The following is an 18814-nucleotide window of genomic DNA, read 5'->3' on the forward strand; positions in this document are numbered from 1 at the left end:
CAAGGCCACGGTGAGGGGCGGCTTCAAGCCTTTGGAGATGATTGGGGCCCTCGATTAGTAATTGCATGTGCCGAGTGCGATCGACTGTGGCAACTGGGGAATCAGGCTCGATGATTAATGATTTTGTATATAAGAGCCTAGGTTTTGACAGGATCTTGTTCTTGTTGTTTGGGTTGCAGTTTTATCTTTCGCTATAGTTCCATTATGGTTCCCTCCGTAAAGAGAGCAAGCGTATACTTTTACATACTCTGCCGTCCCTAAATATAATATAATTTCTACACACAATGGGTGTTCAAGCTACCGACAAATTTGCTACCAAGGCTATCCATGCCGGCTCTCACGTCGATGTCCATGGTTCCGTCATTGAACCAATCTCTCTATCTACCACTTTCAAGCAATCTGCTCCTGCTGAACCAATCGGCGAGTACGAATACTCCAGATCTCAAAACCCAAACAGAAAGAACTTGGAGGATGCCATTGCCGCTTTAGAGAACGGTAAGTACGGTTTAGCTTTCTCTTCTGGTTCCGCCACCACTGCTATCATCTTACAATCTTTACCACAAAACTCTCACGCCATCTCCATCGGCGATGTTTACGGTGGTACTCACAGATACTTTTCCAAAGTTGCCAACACTCACGGTGTTGACACAGACTTCACCAACGATTTGGTCGCTGATCTACCAAAATTAGTTAAGGAAAACACAAGATTGGTTTGGATTGAATCTCCAACTAACCCAACTTTGAAGGTCACTGACATCGAATTGGTTGCCAAGACCATCAAATCATTAAACAAGGACATCTTATTAGTTGTCGACAACACTTTCTTATCCCCATACCTATCTAACCCATTGAACTTCGGTGCCGACATCGTCGTTCATTCTGCCACTAAGTACATCAATGGTCACTCTGATGTCGTTTTAGGTGTCTTAGCTACTAACAGCAGAGACATTTACGAAAGATTACAATTCTTACAAAACGCTGTCGGTGCTATCCCATCTCCATTCGACGCTTGGTTAACTCACAGAGGTTTAAAGACTTTACACTTACGTGTCAGACAAGCCGCTTTAAATGCCACTAAGATTGCTGAATTCTTAGCTCAAAGTGACAACGTCGTTGCTGTTAACTACCCAGGTCTACCCACCAACCCAGACTATGCCATTGTCAAGAAGCAACATAGAGATGCTTTAGGTGGTGGTATGATCTCTTTCAGAGTTAAGGGTGGTGCAGAAGCTGCTTCTAAGTTTGCTTCTTCTACTAGATTATTCACTTTAGCTGAATCTTTAGGTGGTATTGAATCATTATTAGAAGTCCCAGCTGTCATGACTCATGGTGGTATTCCAAAGGAACAAAGAGAAGCTTCCGGTGTTTTCGATGACTTAGTTAGATTATCTGTTGGTATCGAAGACGGTGATGACTTATTAGAAGACGTCAAGGCTGCTCTACAAAAAGCCTCTAACTAATTGTAACTAAAGATATAATAGACTGTTCATATATACAATATATAATTTTAATATAACTAACCATAATTTGTTAAGAAAGTATTATTCGTTATTAAATATTAAATTATTTTTATTGACATTAACATTACGCAGTTATTTGATAATTAATTACTAGTAACTTCATCTAAGAACGATCCGTCGTTCGCGAGTCTGTTCTTAAATTTATCCCACCATGTATCAAATCTTTTGATGGATACATTACCGTTCATATCTAAAAACCCTGATAGATAATTATAAGCATGTTGAACTATTTTAGCTGCTAGATCCTGCGTTAGAATAGGGTACACAGAAGCCAATTGACCAACCGTGTTAATACCTCTTGCTGCTCCAGATCTTGCAACAATCAAAGATGAACTATTCGCAGAAGCACTACGCTCGGCCTTCCATTCTTCTAATCTAGGTAAACCTATATCTCTGGGCTCGATGGAAATACCAATAATTAATTCTGATATGTTGCTTGTGGTACCAAGTGATGGTGCTTCTTCTGTGTCCATGTCAATTTCTCCCAATCCATCTCCAACCGGAGCTGGAGTATGACCGCTGTTGGGCAGTTTCACCTTAAAGATAGCACTTGGTTTCTCAACGTCTAAATAACCAAATAACTTGAATTCCTCATTTGGATTTAGTTTGAAGTAGACAGTAGCAATATAGTTTGCAGGAAATGTAACATTCGGAAGTACAAATAAGGATATGTGTGAATATAACTTTGGTTTCGTCGAGGATAGCACAATGGTATGCTGTAGCCCATTGGAATTGGGAACTTCAACAGATAATTGGATAGGGTTTCCCGATGCGATAGCTGCAAACATGATCGTATATGGTATTGGTAAGGTTTAGAGGGGATAAAGGGGGAATGTGTCTCTTTACTATTGAAACTTATCTAGCAGAATACTTGTTCTCCTGCGATTCTGATTGGATCCCTGTTCTATTTATTTATATACCAATTATGATCTTGCAACATCCCTTTGTCAGTTATTAAAAGTTGTGGAACTTTTGAGCTGCTCTGCTAGAAATTTCGAGAATTGATATTACAATATGGTAGCGCCGCGATTGATAGTATACAAAACTAACATCAAGAAGAGGCTCAATGACTCTATTTCCAGCATCATGTGCCATCTTTGTTCAATATATCTTATAAGTATCTTATTTACATGAATTGCCTATCTATAAATCATATATTCAATTGTAGCACCCCCTCTATAAGCATTGTGCTCCATGTTTTTTTCCAATGGGAGTGTCATCTTGGACTTGCTTTAAAAACACAATTGCATTGTCTATTCTTTCCATTGTCTGTTTAGGACCTATTATGCCAATCAAGATTGGTAATTTTGCACCAGGATGTGAGCCAGCAAGAGCAAATCTCAAAGATTGAAATACCTTTTTTATTGGTAAGTTCAATTTCTCAGCTAAATTTGAGACTTTCTCATTAAGGTTTTCTGTTGTAATCTGGTCATCTTTAACAGCAGTTAGCACTTCCAATGTTGTCCTTTTATCCTGGTTTGTTAAAAATGCTGCAATATTAGCTTCATCTTCTGTGTATTCAGGTGTTTTGAAAAAATAATAAAACTTCTTATTGAATTCATTGACGCTGGTTAATGACGACCCGCATTGCTTCAAGATATGATTAATCTTTTCTGGAGTGGCAATATCAGCAGTGAATTCTTGTTGAGCACTGGACAAGATCTCTTTTTCTATCTCTTGAAAAGTCACATTGTCTTCTAACCTCTTTTTTAAATAATGTTTATTGAAGTACCATAATTTTTTGTCATCAACTTTGGCATTACCTTTGGTTAAATAGTTTAAGTTAAAATACTTGATGAATTCTTCCTTGGTAAAACATTCATGGTTTTGCTCAGATAGTTTTCTAGGTGGAGACCAACCAAAAAGTACCGAAAAGTTTAATAATGCTTCAGGTAAGACACCATTCTTTTTCATTGACAGTATTGATGAATCACCCTTTCTTTTACTTAATTTCTTATCATTGATACTAGTCAGCAAAGGAATGTGAATATATTTTGGAGCCTGCCAGCCAAGTGCATTATACATAGAGATATGTTTGGGCGTAGAAGGTAACCATTCTTCTCCTCTGATTACATGGGTTATTTTCATAAGATGGTCATCCACTACATTAGCAAAATGGTAGGTAGGTAAACCGTCTGATTTAATTAATATTGGATCATCATAAGTTTTCTTATGTGGGTTGTATTGTATTTGAATGGACAGTTTCCCATGTAATAAGTCCTCGAATTCTGGGTATTTTTCTGGTGATTTCAATCTAATGGTGTATGGAGAGTTGAGTAACTCTTTCTGTTTAATTTCTTCTTCGTTTAAATGTAAGCAATGTCTGTCGTAACTTGCAGAAGAAGGTGGGTTTAGTTTCTGGGCCGATTCCTTCATTTCATCTAAACGTTCCTTTGTACAAAAACACTTATACGCATCGCCATTTTCTAACAACACCTTAATATGTTTTGCATAGATCTTTGTACGCTCACTTTGTCTAAATGGGCCATAAGCTTCAGAATTAACATTAGGACCTTCATCATATTCGATACCACACCATTTCAAAGTTTCGTAGATATCCTCTTCTGCTCCTTCCACTAATCTCTTTTGATCTGTGTCCTCTAATCTTAACAAAAATTGACCGCCAGTACTTTTAGCCAACAAATAGTTATATAAGGCTGTTCTTAAAGACCCCAGGTGCATAAAGCCAGTAGGAGAAGGAGCAAATCTAGTTCTCACAGGTGAAGTTGGATGTTTATCCTTGACTGGTTTGCTGGAAAGAAGGGATTTTTTCTTAGTTTTTAAAAGTGTACTATAATGAAATCTATTGCATCGAAATAACAACCTCGTTGAAGCATTACCTAAAATCAACATTTTCAAACAACCACTGTATTGATAGATGCCTCAATTCATTTCAATTAGGTATGCATATTTCACTATGAAATTAAGTAACTTTTCATAATTCAATTACTTAACTTATCTTTTATGTGCTTATAAGGTCAATATTTTGAGTTTGTAGAAATCGCATAAATTTTAAAGGCAGCATCCAGGATTTTAAATGCCAAAGTTTATAAAAACATAAGATTTGTTAAATTAGTGTATTTTATTATGGAAGAAAATACATAAACTACTTATTTAAAATGCAAATTATCTTTTTTGATAGATATGCCTAGAAAGTGTACTTAGATGGGTTCCCCAAATGAAGAGCATGTGGATTTTTTAATGGATCAGGAATCCAAGGTCCTGCCATCACACAATGGACTCTCATCTTTTCATGATAAAATAGACCAGTTAATAGTTTTGGTGTGATTAAGAAGTATTGAGAGGTGTTATCTGCACATGCGTTTTCTACCATCGATTGGTGCACTATCTTTTCATTCCTCGGATCCATACCTTGATTAATCTCGTCAACCACTCTAAAGGGAGCAATAGTGAATTCTTGTAATGCAATCATATAAAATACGGTTGAGACTGCTTTCTCACCACCAGATTGTGTATGTGAGTCTAATGGTTTCAAATCAGCATTATCTCTAAACTTCACCAATATTTGTATTTTCCAATCAGCATATAATATAGGCTTATCTAAAACAATTTGACTTGCACTTCCTGCATTGATGAACAGTTGAGAAAAACGATTCGAAATTTTATTAATAATATCGTCTAATCTTGGTTCCAAAATTTCTCTATTGGTGGCCATAGTTTCTTTTATCTTATTCAATTTAATAACTTTTGCAGGCAAATTCTTTTCCAGTGACTCTAGCTCCTGTTTAATTTGCGCCAAAATTTCAATGGAGGACCCATCGCTATTTAAAAGAGCAAGTTCTGATTCCAATTTGGAGATTTGATCGTTTAAGAATTGAACAGTAAATTGTTCCTTGCTATTGTACTCTTTAGCAAATTCATTTAATATGGCTTTCGTAGGTTCATCATAAGAGGCAATTTCCGAAGTCCATGCTTTAAAATTCTCAGATGTTTTCATCTTTTCAAAGTTCTCTTTTTTTTCTAAATATTCATTATTAAATTCAATCTCACGATCATTTAACATTTTTATTACTTCACCAATGGAATTAAATAAATTTAAGTATTCATAATGGGAAATTTCAGAAGTCATCAATTCTTCCTGATACTCGTTTATAGTTTCTGTTATTGTTACATATTTTGCTAAAGTCTTGGATTGTTTTTCAAATAAAGATATAATGGCATTCTCGTCATCTTTTATCTTATGCCTAGTATCTTTTTTCGATTCATGTTCTAGTTGTTTCCATTTCTGATTTAATGATTCAATGGTACTTTTTAGATATGAATGTTCTTTCTGGAGATTATTCAATTTCTTTAACTCCTTTGATATGCTTTCTCTTTGCTTCTCTAATTCATACTTTTCTTTTCTTTCTTCACGCTCCTCTTGAATTACTGTTTCTAAATGTTCTTTACCTTCTTTGATTCTTTGTTTTATCTGTGAAATTTCTGAGTTTATTTTAGCAGCAAAATCACGAGCGATCACAGATTCTCTATAAAATTTAGTATCTCTAATGGTACCATCTCTAGTAAAAACTTGTTTGCTCCCATATGATGATTTATTTATATCCATTATTCTGTTACCATGTAGAATTCTTCTAAACAATAAATGACCATTTGCATCTGGAACTGTTAATTTCTTTAATTGTTGTGGAGTTAATGCTTTTTTAGAAACAGGGATCAGATGAATATTGCTAATTTGGCAAAGCATATGGATTACATTTTCATCTCCCCTTACAAAATCTTTTAGGTAGCCATCAAATCCCAAAGATTGAATTTCAGCCCTAGATAGAGGTGGTTCGGATGTTATAGGTCTCATTTCTCTTAAATTGACTTTAAATTGTTTTAAAATTTGATCTGCGTATAAATTGTATGTTTCTGAGTCTATAATAGTGAAAGCTTTGCATGTATTATAATCAACACATTGAGCTAAAAACGATGCATACGATGGATCTGAAACTGAAACTGTCATGATTGGAGGTTCTAAAATTTTACCTTTCATTTCTGGCTTTTGTCTCAAGTACAATACAGCTCTTTTCACTTCCTGAAGATCCCTAGCGCCTTGGTCTAAAATACCAATTCTGTCTTTACTTGTTAATAGTTTCGATTTATTGCTTTCTAATCTTGAAAGATTATTTATCTCATGCTCGATGGATTTAGACTTTGATCTCAATGATCTAATATTAGCTTCAATATCACCTTCTTTTGTAATCAATTGTGAACTTTGAGAACGTAGATCGTTGAAATGCACATCATCAAATGGTGGTAAGTTGCCAAGAATATCTTGTTTATTCTCAATTTCAACTTTACTCTCATTTATTTTTATCGATAATAGCTTTGTTCTATTCTTATAATATTCGATTTGTTTTTTCTTTGTATGTATTGACTCTTGAATGTCGTTAAGATCTTTGGTTGCTAGTTTAAGGTTATCTTTTGCTTTCTGAAATGATATTAATGTAGAAGAAGTTCTCCTTTCTGTGTCGATTAATTTTCTCTCTAGTATATCTTTTTCCCTATTAAATGGTTCTTTGTCCTGTTGTAAGGCCTTTAATTTTTTTTTGGCTGCTTTGTATTCTTCTTTCAATGATTTGAATTGATCTTTGTATTCGTTTACTTTAGCATAAGGTAATAATTTGGTGTTAACTTGAAGTGAATGTTTTGTTTTATTAAATACTTCATAGGAAGCGACTGATTTCTCATATTTTTCTCTTCTTTTCCTCAAACTTCCTAACTTATTGTTATCGTTGGTAACTTCTGTCTGAATATCAAGTTCAGTTGTTTGAAGTTCTTTTAAATTATTTAATATTGTTAATAAACTTGGGTCAATTGATCTTACCGTTTCTTCTAATAATCTTTCAGATTTCAAACGTGCAAACTCTTCTACACGTTCTTGTGATAAAAACTGGCATAAATTATCTAATTGAATATTCAATAGTGATACTAGCTCCTTTACCGTAGCCTCCGTAACTAAACTATCGTTTATCTTATATTCTGATTTTTTTTTTGAACGTGTCAAAATTCTTGTTATAGTGATAGTATCTGACCCTTCTAAAACGCCCTCCACATCATGAATTGCTTCTGAATTTTTTAAAGTAATTTCAATCTCACCATGCTCTTCATCATTCTTAATATAATCATCAACATTACGACTTCTACCTATGTACTCAGGCTTACCTGCTAACCCTAGGCATACAGCACACACAAATGTTGATTTACCAGAACCATTAGGACCAATAATCATATTCAGTGATGGGGAAAGATCAAATTCTGTGAATTCATAAGTCACAAAGTTATGCAGCTTTATTTTAATGATAGATCCTGGTTTAAAGTCGGCTAAATTGTCTCTAATGAGCTTTTGTCTCTTATTCACAGCTCTAGTATGAACTGTATCAGTACTTTCCTCGTAGTCGTTATTATTGTTTTTTCTACCACGTTGCAATTCAATATCTTGAAAAGTTTCATTTGAGCCATTGACATATTTGGCCATATCTATAACATTAGTAGTCATATTGGTACTGGTTCATAGATCTTCTCCTTTAATTTGCACTTTATAACTGTATTATTATCCAAATAATTCACTATCCCAATGTACTATTTTAAAGTAGCAGGTCAGTGATCACTCTTAGAAGTTCTTTTATTTTTGGTTACCAATAACCACTGAATCAGATTTTAGCAGAAAACTACTAATATATAGTACCAGGAAACAAGGGAGAGATTGGCTAACACCTCTAAAAAAATCTACAGATCGTATAACTGTCTTAGAAATTCCAACTGTAGTTAAAGATACTTTAAACTCCTTAAATAATCATTAAACAATTATTAATCTTTTATATATTTATTACATGTGAAATCGAAACTTTTCGTGTTGCGCAATTGATAGATATAAAAATCGATGCTTTATAAATAACAATTTATGCTTTTAAAGATTATTTGATGTAATTGGAAGAGACATTATAAACAACTAACTATAGGTCGTTGCTATTATAAACACTGTGTTAAACTATTAGAAGATACTGTTTTCGATATTTTGAAGTGACGATTTATTGCAAGTTCGATATTTTTAAGGCTGCGAGAGAATATACACATATCCACAATTCATATGTCTGCTATTGTGAGGACCAGACGATCACAAAGGATCAGGGATATTACTAAGAATACACCTGCAGAAGATAATGACCTAAAGCAGACTAGTGTGGAGATACGGTCGAAGAAGAAACGTAAAGTTAAGGAAGATGATAGTGATACGGTAGAGAGTAACAGAAGGAACTCATTGACTGTCAAAGAAGAGATGGAATGCAGACCATTTGAGTTGATATCAGGATTACCTAGTACTCAAGAGATTCCTCAGTATAATTCAGCATTAGTGCACCCCTTATCGGTCGTAAATTCCGGTGTGTTATATAAATCAATTGTCAATTCCAGGAATACTTGGATTAATGGTGAAATGTTTGATTTATATTATACTAAAAATTTAAAAAATGGGGATAATGAAGGTGTAGACGGTAGCAACATTTTGGTTAGAGAAAAAATGCAAAAAATGTGTGATTGTACAATGATTGGAGGCCCTCATGTATTTCCAGTAAGGTTGTTTATATTTAAGAACGAGAGGATTGAAAAGAAATGGGAGGAAGAACAAGAACTGGAGAAAAATAAAAGAGAAAAGTTAAAGAAAAGTTTCATGGAAGAGAAGAAGCATAGACTATTGGAAAAGAAACAGAAGCAACAGCAAAAGAAGGAACAGAGAGAGAGAGAGCAACAAATGAAAAAAGAACAAAGAGAGAAGCATAAGCTGGAATTGCAAAAATTGAAAGCTGAGAAGAAGGAAGAACAGAAAAGGTTAAAAGAAGAACAAAGAAAGTTGAAAGAGGAGCAAAGAAAGGCTAAGGAAGAAGAATTAAAGAAATTAAAAGAAGAACAAAGAAAACTAAAGCAAGGACAGTTTCAATCAAGGCAAATCCCAAGCAAAAATAAGGTTGTTCAAGCTGATTCTAAAAAGAATGATGATGTATCCAACTCAAAAATGATTGCAAATTTAAATATTATGGCACAAAAAGATCCTAAAGTTAATAATCTTATGATGATTGTTTCAAAAGGAGAAGCTACAAAAGAACAAGTTGCAAAGTTTAAAAGATATATGGAAATAGCTAAAGCTATGCCTTCAGCATCGAACAACGCATTAAATTCTAGAAAGGAAGATGTAAAAGATGATCATAAACCTGACAATAGCACTCCGAAACAATCCTCAACGACAATAAAAGATAGTTTCGTTGAGGTGTCAAAGGAACTTTCAGACAAAAGTACAAATGACCAAAATGAACTAACTGATAATCCAAATGCTGGCGCGGTACATATCGACAAGGAAACTGACTCCAATGAAGAGACAAAAAATGTTGAATCAAAAAACCAAAATGAAGAAGACACTACAAAAGCAGCACAACCTATTCCAGCTGATAAAACAAAGGCTGCGGATGTTAAACTTGAAAATAATTTAGAAGATGCAGATTTAAAGAAGCATCATCTAACTGTTGATTCTAATAGCAGCTTTGTTGAAAATGTTGATGCATCAGTCCATAAATCAGATACTGATGATAACGTTAAATTAGAAGAATCGATGGTAATTCCAAAAAGAAGATATAGAAAGAACAGGGATCTCGTTAAAGAAGAGGAAGAAAAAGAAATGCAATTAACTGCTTTCCAGCAAAAATATGTCGATGAATCGGAGTTAGCAATTGAATTCCAGGAAAACGTGATATGTAGATATACTCTCTCAAGAAAAGCTATAATTGAATATTTAGAAGAGTCAAATGAATATATCTACTCTTGGATGTTGGTGCATAATAGAAAGGAAATAATGCGATTCAAGAATAGAAGAATTAAAGAATTGACTAAAAATGTTAAAGATGAAGAGAAAAAAGATGAAATCATTTCACAATTTAACGTTTATGAAGATATGAACTGCCCAACACCTCTGTATACACCAATGACTGTAACTTTTAAGGATATTCACAGAAAGTTCCATCAAATATTCATAAACTCTGTAGAGCCTTTGGCCAATGTACAAAAAATGATGGAAAGTGTAATAAATATAGGTACTAGATTATCAGGTTATAATTTATGGTACCAACTAGACGGGTATGAAGATAGAGATTTAGCTGAAAACATTAGATGTGAGTTAGTCGATTATGAAAACAGCTTAAAGGGAAGAAAATCTCGTAAATAATGCAATTTGTTTCTGATATGTAAGATTATATATTTATAAATTAATGTTTGTTGGACTGGTGTGAAGAGATTAAATAGTAATCAAGATGAATATTGGATTTGAAATCCTAATCTGGCTGTCACAAATTTGTATGGGAATCCATTTTTATTAAAATCAGAAGTCGTCTCATCTTTGTTTTCTTGTTGTAGGAGTTCAGTACCAGCTACTAATATAAAATCTTTGTATTTACCATTCCACAGTATTCGTAAATTCTTTTCACGTAATGAAGTGCTGAATTTCCAAACACTTGTAAAGTTCTTATCATACATATTATTTTGGAAATTTTCAATTAATGATCTTTCTTTGTCTATTTTTTGAAGGGATGATGTAAATGTAGCATTGAGATCGTTTAACACTTTCTTTTGTTTGTCATTCGAAATGGAATGGTATTCTTCACTTATGGTAAATTTATCAGAGTTGGGTATTTTGTTAGAAATGTCGGATGTATTACGTTCAATGTGCGTATTTTGAACTTTGATCTTATTGCTTGTAAATTCTGAATTATTTTTCCAAATTTCAGTGCCCAGAGATAAATTTGATTCCATTGAATATAAATTAAAATCATACTTAACGCAACACGTTGAGTTGGATGTGGTTTTGGCAGAATATGTTGAAGATAAATGACCAAATATTGGATTCAATGAACATGTAAGCATCAATGGACGTCCTGTGCTAGCTGAATGAGTACAGTATCTTAAAGTTGAAGAGCATGTGGGACTTAAATTTGATACGCTTAACCAAGCTTCAGCGCCAACAGAAAGTTGTGAATTATTGTATAAAGAATTATTAAATTTAGATGGCGATTCAACAAAATGATGTAACAATTTGTAACCACATAGAAAATCATTAGAAGAAAGAACAAATTCCTGAAATGTTCTATTGTTGCTTCTTTGTAAATAGCCGGTTACGATATTGCAATTATTTGAACTGCTGATCCATTTGACTATAACTTGTGTACTTGGATTAAATTTTTTGATAACCATTGCCTCCAAGAATGAACTTGGATAATACATCCTACCATAATACAATGATTTTATTTTTCCTTGGTACTTTGAGGAGTATTTACCTCTTGTCTTTTTGTTATTTACTTGATATGTGTCGACAATATCAAGTAAATTCACATTACTTGTATTTTTAACTATATTATCAAGATTCTCTGCATTAGTATATATGTAAGCAAATGAACCGTTTATAGATTGTTTTGTTGTAATATCAATTGTGTTGAATGTAAACGGTGAAGACTTATTGGATAATTGAAACTTAAACACATTCGGTATATAAAAATTAAGCAAATTATCTGAAGTTGCAGTCATATTATCTTCAAATTCAACTGAATTGTATCCACTTCCATTCATATGACTAAAAGCACCATTACGACTAGCAGTAGCCGGCCAATTAGTACTGATCTCGAACGCTTTTACAATATAGTCCATATATTCAAGCATTGAGCACCCTTTTGAATAACCTAGATATCAAACTTTAGCCTCACCTTTCAAGTCGGTTCACTTTCAGTTTAAAATATATCGACCACTTAACCGTTCTAGTGATTAATTGACCTCCTTTGTAATCATTTATTTGTTTTATTCTTGTAAATGTTGTTACGTAATTAAAATATATAAGACCATTTTTGTTATTTAAGATCATCCCGAGGTTTCAGATATTTTAACTAATGGAACTATAACAATCGATTTGACATGTCTTGAGAAGACAAGATAGTATTGTTTGGTTTCAGGTTCTATGGATACCTTACTATCTGCTCTTTTAATTATATACTGTTATATTGTTTGTTCTAATTGCACATAGTCTGAGGAGTGAAGAACAGTAACATCCTGGGCAACGTTGGTATATAATAATCCATCATAATTTTAATAAAGAGATAATTTGAAAAAGGGAGACAGTTCCCAGATTACATATATTGGTTGCTTTCAGAGTATTTAAGCATGGATAACACCGTACCGATAATAAATCTAAGTCCTCAAAGTAAGGAAGTTTTGGCTACTCAATTGGATGAGACTCCGAGTAAAGGCAAGCAAAAAGGAAACCTCATGACTCCATTGTCACTTACAGGTAACACCAATGGATATGTGTCCAATGAAAATCGCAGGAGAAGATCAAGTAGTCATGCCTCAAGTGGGAGAGGTGGAGGTACTGTGAAAAGTTCTAATGATATCTCACCGGCGTCAATGATATTTAGGAATCTGTTAATATTGGAGGATGATTTAAGAAGACAAGCATCGGAACAAAAATGGTTAAGGAGACAATTCACTTCATTTCTGACAGTATTATTTTGTATAGCTGCATTCTCCATATATGCACTATATTTCATGGACATTTACAATGCATCGGAGACCACTTCCAAACTGACGTCAGATATTAGTTCACAAGTACAGAAGGTTGCCTGTGAAACAATAACCTCTTACCAGACCACTAAGAAAACAGCAGAAGAACCCCTTTTGCATAGATCAGTGTTAAAGATTACTATTATATTCATAACTGTCACTTTTGCATTGTTTCATATTAGTGGTGAATACAAGAGAACTATTGTTATTCCAAGAAAATTTTTTTCATTAACAAACAAAGGTTTACGACAATTCAATGTCAAATTAGTAAAGGTTGAGAATACTATGAATGAACGATTGACAGATCTGATAAGATTTATAACAAGAATCTCAGCAAAGGTTATAATATACGTTCTAACCAAGTTCATTTTTTTAAAACCCACTAATATAATCGTCACATTTTGGAACGGTGTAAAAGTACGATCCCAACCTCGAATTGGTGCTGTCGATGTTAAACTAGTGTTGAATCCAAGAGCATTCACCGCTGAGGTCAGAGAAGGTTGGGAAATATATAGAGATGAGTTCTGGGCCAGAGAAGGTATGAGAAGGCGTCAACACAAGCATAATTTAAAAGACCATATTAGTCCAAAAAAAAGGATTAGTCTAATATTCTAATATGCATGTATAGATATATAAAAGATAAATAATTACTACAAAACTTTTAATCTAGTAGAATAGTATATTGTCAGTGTAGCGGTTCTGATAAACGGTATTACTTTTGTTTCAAACATTTAATTGTGTTCTGAACCATTCATATCATCATAAAATATACTAAACTACATGATTAAAAGTATCATTGAACTCACGAAGTGATCATACTACATAATCTGTCATACAAATTATCAAGCAAAACAATCACTTCATGTCATTCCATCTGGAATGCAATTTTGAAATTATCGAACACTGTGGGACAAGCTCTTCCAACAATCTCCGGCTGTGAGAATCATACCAGTGTAATTCAGACTATAGATTCGCAAATCGACAACAATTGTGAAAGCAACGTTCCTTATAAACAAAATAATATAACCAGAATTGTGTATTGTAATCTATATAATTGTGTTGTGATTGATGTTGACAATAAAATTTTAGGTTGAAACTTTTAGAAAGGCTTCGGGTAAACCAGATTGTAAGGTCATCGCTAAACAATTTATTTAATTTTAAGTGATTAGGGTTTTTGAACTGAATATAAAATGATTTATTTAGTGATTGGTATGAGTTAGAGTCACTTGCGAAGGCTAAACAGCTAGTTATTGCTGTGTACATTCAATTATTTCCGTTGTTTTTAAGGTCTGAATATCTTACAAGGAGTGTCATAGAATTGAGAAGAAATTGAAGTTAGTTTGCTTGTTCAATTATGTTTCGTTTTGGTGTTGGTCATTTGTTCTTTAAAAGAAACGCCCGCAAAATGGTCGGTGGTATGTTGACTGGTTCTGCTTTACTCATTGCACCTCCAGGTTTATTGTATAATGATTCCGCTGTTTCAAGAGAGTTGCATAATAATGTTTTCAAACGTTTACCAACAACTAAAAGGGAGGAAAGGAAGGCAATTTATCGAGACATGTGTTGGGGGTCGATAGTTGGGGTTGCTTCTGGGATTTTAATTGCCAAAGTGTCGTCAATATTAATTTATGTGGCTGTTTTTACAGGATTGGCCATTGAATGGATGAAGAATAAAGGATACGTTGATAAAGAATTCATAACCGGAAGCACGTCAACGATACTTCGACAAGTAGTTCATAAGAACTATAATTTAAATAGACCCCTTTTCAAAGTCTCATTTATGCTTTCGTTTATCATTGCAGCTTTTAATTTTTGAAACAGTTTCAGTATGGGGACGGTATCTATGTATCATAAATAACTGATCATTGTTAACACTAACTTGGTTTTCAAAGTTGACTGGATTATCATTACACTTAATGTGATACCTCTTTCGTAAAGTGATTGCTAGCTTGTGCAATAAGTGAATCAAAAAAAAAAAAAAAAAAAAAAAAACAAAAATAAGGTAGATCATCTAGGACATAAATGATATTGTGAGACGCATATTTATACTATACTGTTTACGCAGGTAGTGTTAGAGTTTTACCACACAGAAGTGCTGATGAAAAGTTATTGAAGCGCTTCTTACCGTTCTCCCTCTCACTAATAATGTCAAGTGATACTTTGTAGCTAATAATATTGCTAATCGCATTTCTAACAGAATTGATTTGCTAAATAATCTTTATGGAGTAGTAATAAATATAGTATGTTAGGAGAAGATTTGTGAAAATGCTTTCTTTGAAATACAAAGATATAGATTTGTTATGAATTTATATAATTACGGTTACGACTGCTTTGGATTAAAGTAAACAACTATCCAACTGTTGTAATATAAACTCAGCAAGAGTTAGATTACGATATAACATTAGTAATATTTCCTATTTAGGAAATATGGTCGTAAACCTGAAACAACAGATGCCGATAAGAATGTAATGATAAGTTCAACACATTACATTGCAAATTGTATCTAAACTAGAAGTATAAATAGGTCTCCTATTTATACTTCTAGTATTTGGATGATCATGTAACTTATTATTAGATATTATGTAGAATATATAAAAACAAGCAAGTTTCTGTTTTACGTTGAAAATAATAAGAAGATCCGATCCTGCTCTTCCCATCTGCCATAATATAATAGTCTGTCTTACATCTGTCTATCTTGTGGAGAAACAAGCTTATGTTGGTTAGTTCCAACCTCTAAGTTAGTGTCATTAGCCACGTCAGTTGCTCTAGTATAGTCCATCTTCTTTATAGTTAAATAATCGATTGATCTTTTATTAGTGTAATTAAACTATTCTATATAGAGTTAGATGCCCTCCTTATATATGAGTTAATCTGACAGTTGAATGAACATGTGTACGTGTTCATTCATCCTCTTAAGATCTTTAGTGCTGTATTGTATATCTGTGTTTATCGCGTAGCCATTTACATTGTAGTGAGAAATTTTCACCTACCACTTGGAAGATTGTTCTAGACCTTCTTTTCATTAGTAAGTGATCTATTGGTTCTGGACTCAAAGTGTCATAAACACTTAGTTCTGTCACATACACTACAATAATTCTGACATATCTATTATATTATAATCCTGTCATAACTCTGTCTATTGTAGTATTCATATTACAATACCAACCAAATTACAAAGGGCGTGTGGTCTAGTGGTATGATTCTCGCTTTGGGAAGTTCTTCCAGTCAAATGGTAGTACAATTCAAATATGCGAGAGGCCCTGGGTTCAATTCCCAGCTCGCCCCCATTTTTTTGGTTGGCTCTTTGACTATTTGAAGGTGCTTAAAGCCTTCATGTTACATTGTCGAGTAAATCTACTTTGAATTGTATCAAAGACGGGGTATCAAAGCTTGCATGGATAGCATTACATGGCTTATAATCTTGTCACCATCATGAAGTTCAAGAAATTTTTGTAGTCGGGTGAATGTTCACAATCTAAACGTCATTTGGTAGATAATTGCCTGTCGATGGAAGGTAAAGGAACAGTGGTTTATAAATGTTGTACATTACAAATTTTATGATTAAGATAGTGTATAGTGGAAAATACTATAGCATACTGGTACGTAGATAGCTTTGGAGACAAGTCGATGGTCAATCGCTATTTATAACATCAGAAAGAATCAAGAACTCCATCTCTCTATAACACCGATTGGTATTTGTTCGTTTCATTTGACTTTCTTTGCGTAACAGCTTATCGTTTATAGATAGTTCTGCAGGGAATCAAAGTTTGCTTCGATACTACTCTTACAAAGTGAGAGTGTTCGTATATACATATGATATACCGTCAAGTATTAGTTTTTGGTTGTGAAACTGACTGCTCTTTTATTATATATAATAACTATAATACACACAATAAGATCTTACATGGGGAAGTCTCTTCTCTATATATGCGAAGACCTAGTTTTGGGGTTGAGTTGTCCACCAGCTCAATTCCTCCAATTATTGCGTGAACGTAATCCCGTTATGCGATCGTATGAGCTAGTCAGCGTCATAGCGCTCAATGAGTGCTGTTGTTGTCGTAAATATATCTTTACACAGGACCAGTGCTAATTCAACTTCTTTGGAACGTACTGGCACTGATCATTCCAGTATGCTATCTACGAATAACTCAATCCATTACGCTAGTTTTCTGACAAGTTCAACATTTAAGGAACCTATGTTCCTCACTCCTAGGACAATCATAGAGATTGATTCGGTTATACAATCCTAAATAAAATCTTTATAATAACTTAAAGCAATAAGTTAAGTAGTTGAACGAAGTCAACGTAATTAAAAAGTTACATTTAGTGCATCTATTGTATGTGTCGCATACATTTTTCATCAAAATATTAAAAAATCTCCGGAACGGGGAATTGAACCCCGATCCCGCACGCGACAAGCGCGGATTCTAACCATTAAACTATCCCGGATATCATTTTACGAGAACATTTCAAAATGTTTCAACCATAACTTAATATCGAGCTTGCGAATGAAGTTCGGTTTAACCCGTTTATCGTGGGAACTGCTCAATAATTAAATTGTAGAGAAACAAGCTTATGTTGGTTAGAACCAACGTCTAATTTTGTTGGAAATGACAATGGTCGTATAAGTGACTATACGATACCAGATATTACCTCTATACGAGACTATTGTTGCTAACCTGAAACAATAGTGCCTGCAAGAATGTAATAGCAGAATTTCTAATGCATAAATAGTACTGTAGAACCATCAATCTGCCATACGTGTTCAGCTCGATGACGTCGTCTCGCTGGACAGAACGGTAGATTGAAATATGCTATATATATAAACCCCGGTAGTCAAGTGTGAAATAGTCCATTGAGCTAGGTCCAAGAGACTAGAGAGATTAATCTGATTATATAGTATATAATCTAACAACATTTTAATATATTAAAGCAATGAATTCATCTATTGAGCATAATCTAATAAGACACACTTCTTAATATACTAAAGTAATGACCAGATCTATTGAGCATGGCAGAACTCAAGTGGTTATTCGTAACCTCAGTATCCAAGGTGATGCTCCTTTCTCTTATGTAAGTTCTTTCACTTCACTAGGACATCCTAATTAGATCTCTCTGGTCTGTTGGAACTAGATCAACGAGTCGCGCGCCTATGAGTTAGCTAGGTTTATAGACACATAATATTCCAACCTACTGTTCTGTCCAACGAGACGACGTCGTCAAATTGCACACGTATGGCAGGCTGATGGTTCTACAGTACTATTTATGCATTAGAAATTCTAATATTACATTCTCGTAGGCACTATTGTTTCAGTTTTACAACAATAATCTTGTAAAGAGGTAATATCTGGTATCGTATATTCACTTATACGTCCAGTGTCATTTCCAACATTGAACACGGTAAGTAAAGATTAAATTACCTTTACATATAGTGATACAATTTAGTCAATTAGGATTTCCAGGAATGACTTTGACCATTACATTACATTCCTTACGTTTTCGAAATGCTTCACCAATATTTAAGAATATAATATAATATTTCGATTACTTAATCAAATTTTTCATAGGTTAAATAAATATAAAGCAATGAGATACTTATATATGATTTTTTTTTATTTAAGCTAAAATGTACTTGGATTTTACGAAATTATCTAAAACATTGAATATGTTATCAGAAAAGGTCAACGCTTGATATCATGCTC

At 33.6% G+C, this 18814-nt stretch overlaps 8 protein-coding genes and 2 non-coding genes across 10 annotated transcripts; 5 read left to right on the forward strand and 5 right to left on the reverse strand.

Annotated features, from left to right (window-relative positions):
• Positions 1–284: 284 nt before the first annotated feature.
• Positions 285–1460, forward strand: CYS3 (cystathionine gamma-lyase CYS3; the record flags this gene model as incomplete). The annotated part of the gene is made up of 1 exon (XM_003687799.1): positions 285–1460. One exon carries the CDS (start codon positions 285–287, stop codon positions 1458–1460), a length of 1176 nt encoding a protein of 391 aa, XP_003687847.1.
• A 143-nt stretch (positions 1461–1603) lies between these two features.
• On the reverse strand, positions 1604–2308 carry OPI10 (Opi10p; the record flags this gene model as incomplete). The annotated part of the gene is made up of 1 exon (XM_003687800.1): positions 1604–2308. The coding sequence occupies one exon, from the start codon at positions 2306–2308 to the stop codon at positions 1604–1606; it is 705 nt and encodes a 234-aa protein (XP_003687848.1).
• Positions 2309–2696: 388 nt separating this feature from the next.
• MSE1 (glutamate--tRNA ligase MSE1) lies at positions 2697–4373 on the reverse strand (the record flags this gene model as incomplete). Its single annotated transcript, XM_003687801.1, has 1 exon — positions 2697–4373. One exon carries the CDS (start codon positions 4371–4373, stop codon positions 2697–2699), a length of 1677 nt encoding a protein of 558 aa, XP_003687849.1.
• Positions 4374–4668: 295 nt separating this feature from the next.
• Positions 4669–8022, reverse strand: SMC5 (DNA repair ATPase SMC5; the record flags this gene model as incomplete). Its single annotated transcript, XM_003687802.1, has 1 exon — positions 4669–8022. One exon carries the CDS (start codon positions 8020–8022, stop codon positions 4669–4671), a length of 3354 nt encoding a protein of 1117 aa, XP_003687850.1.
• A 591-nt stretch (positions 8023–8613) lies between these two features.
• Positions 8614–10734, forward strand: SWC3 (Swc3p; the record flags this gene model as incomplete). Its single annotated transcript, XM_003687803.1, has 1 exon — positions 8614–10734. The coding sequence occupies one exon, from the start codon at positions 8614–8616 to the stop codon at positions 10732–10734; it is 2121 nt and encodes a 706-aa protein (XP_003687851.1).
• Positions 10735–10814: 80 nt separating this feature from the next.
• Positions 10815–12218, reverse strand: MDM10 (Mdm10p; the record flags this gene model as incomplete). The annotated part of the gene is made up of 1 exon (XM_003687804.1): positions 10815–12218. One exon carries the CDS (start codon positions 12216–12218, stop codon positions 10815–10817), a length of 1404 nt encoding a protein of 467 aa, XP_003687852.1.
• A 600-nt stretch (positions 12219–12818) lies between these two features.
• On the forward strand, positions 12819–13727 carry SPO7 (Nem1-Spo7 phosphatase regulatory subunit SPO7; the record flags this gene model as incomplete). The annotated part of the gene is made up of 1 exon (XM_003687805.1): positions 12819–13727. The coding sequence occupies one exon, from the start codon at positions 12819–12821 to the stop codon at positions 13725–13727; it is 909 nt and encodes a 302-aa protein (XP_003687853.1).
• A 739-nt stretch (positions 13728–14466) lies between these two features.
• Positions 14467–14928, forward strand: FUN14 (Fun14p; the record flags this gene model as incomplete). Its single annotated transcript, XM_003687806.1, has 1 exon — positions 14467–14928. One exon carries the CDS (start codon positions 14467–14469, stop codon positions 14926–14928), a length of 462 nt encoding a protein of 153 aa, XP_003687854.1.
• A 1361-nt stretch (positions 14929–16289) lies between these two features.
• On the forward strand, positions 16290–16397 carry TPHA0Ltrna4P. Its single transcript has 2 exons — positions 16290–16326; positions 16361–16397. It is a non-coding gene; the product is annotated as a tRNA-Pro (tRNA).
• Positions 16398–17489: 1092 nt separating this feature from the next.
• Positions 17490–17561, reverse strand: TPHA0Ltrna2D. The gene has a single exon. It is a non-coding gene; the product is annotated as a tRNA-Asp (tRNA).
• Positions 17562–18814: the final 1253 nt, after the last annotated feature.

Source organism: Tetrapisispora phaffii, chromosome 12 (genome assembly GCF_000236905.1).
Source record: "Tetrapisispora phaffii CBS 4417 chromosome 12, complete genome".
Taxonomy (NCBI): domain Eukaryota; kingdom Fungi; phylum Ascomycota; class Saccharomycetes; order Saccharomycetales; family Saccharomycetaceae; genus Tetrapisispora; species Tetrapisispora phaffii.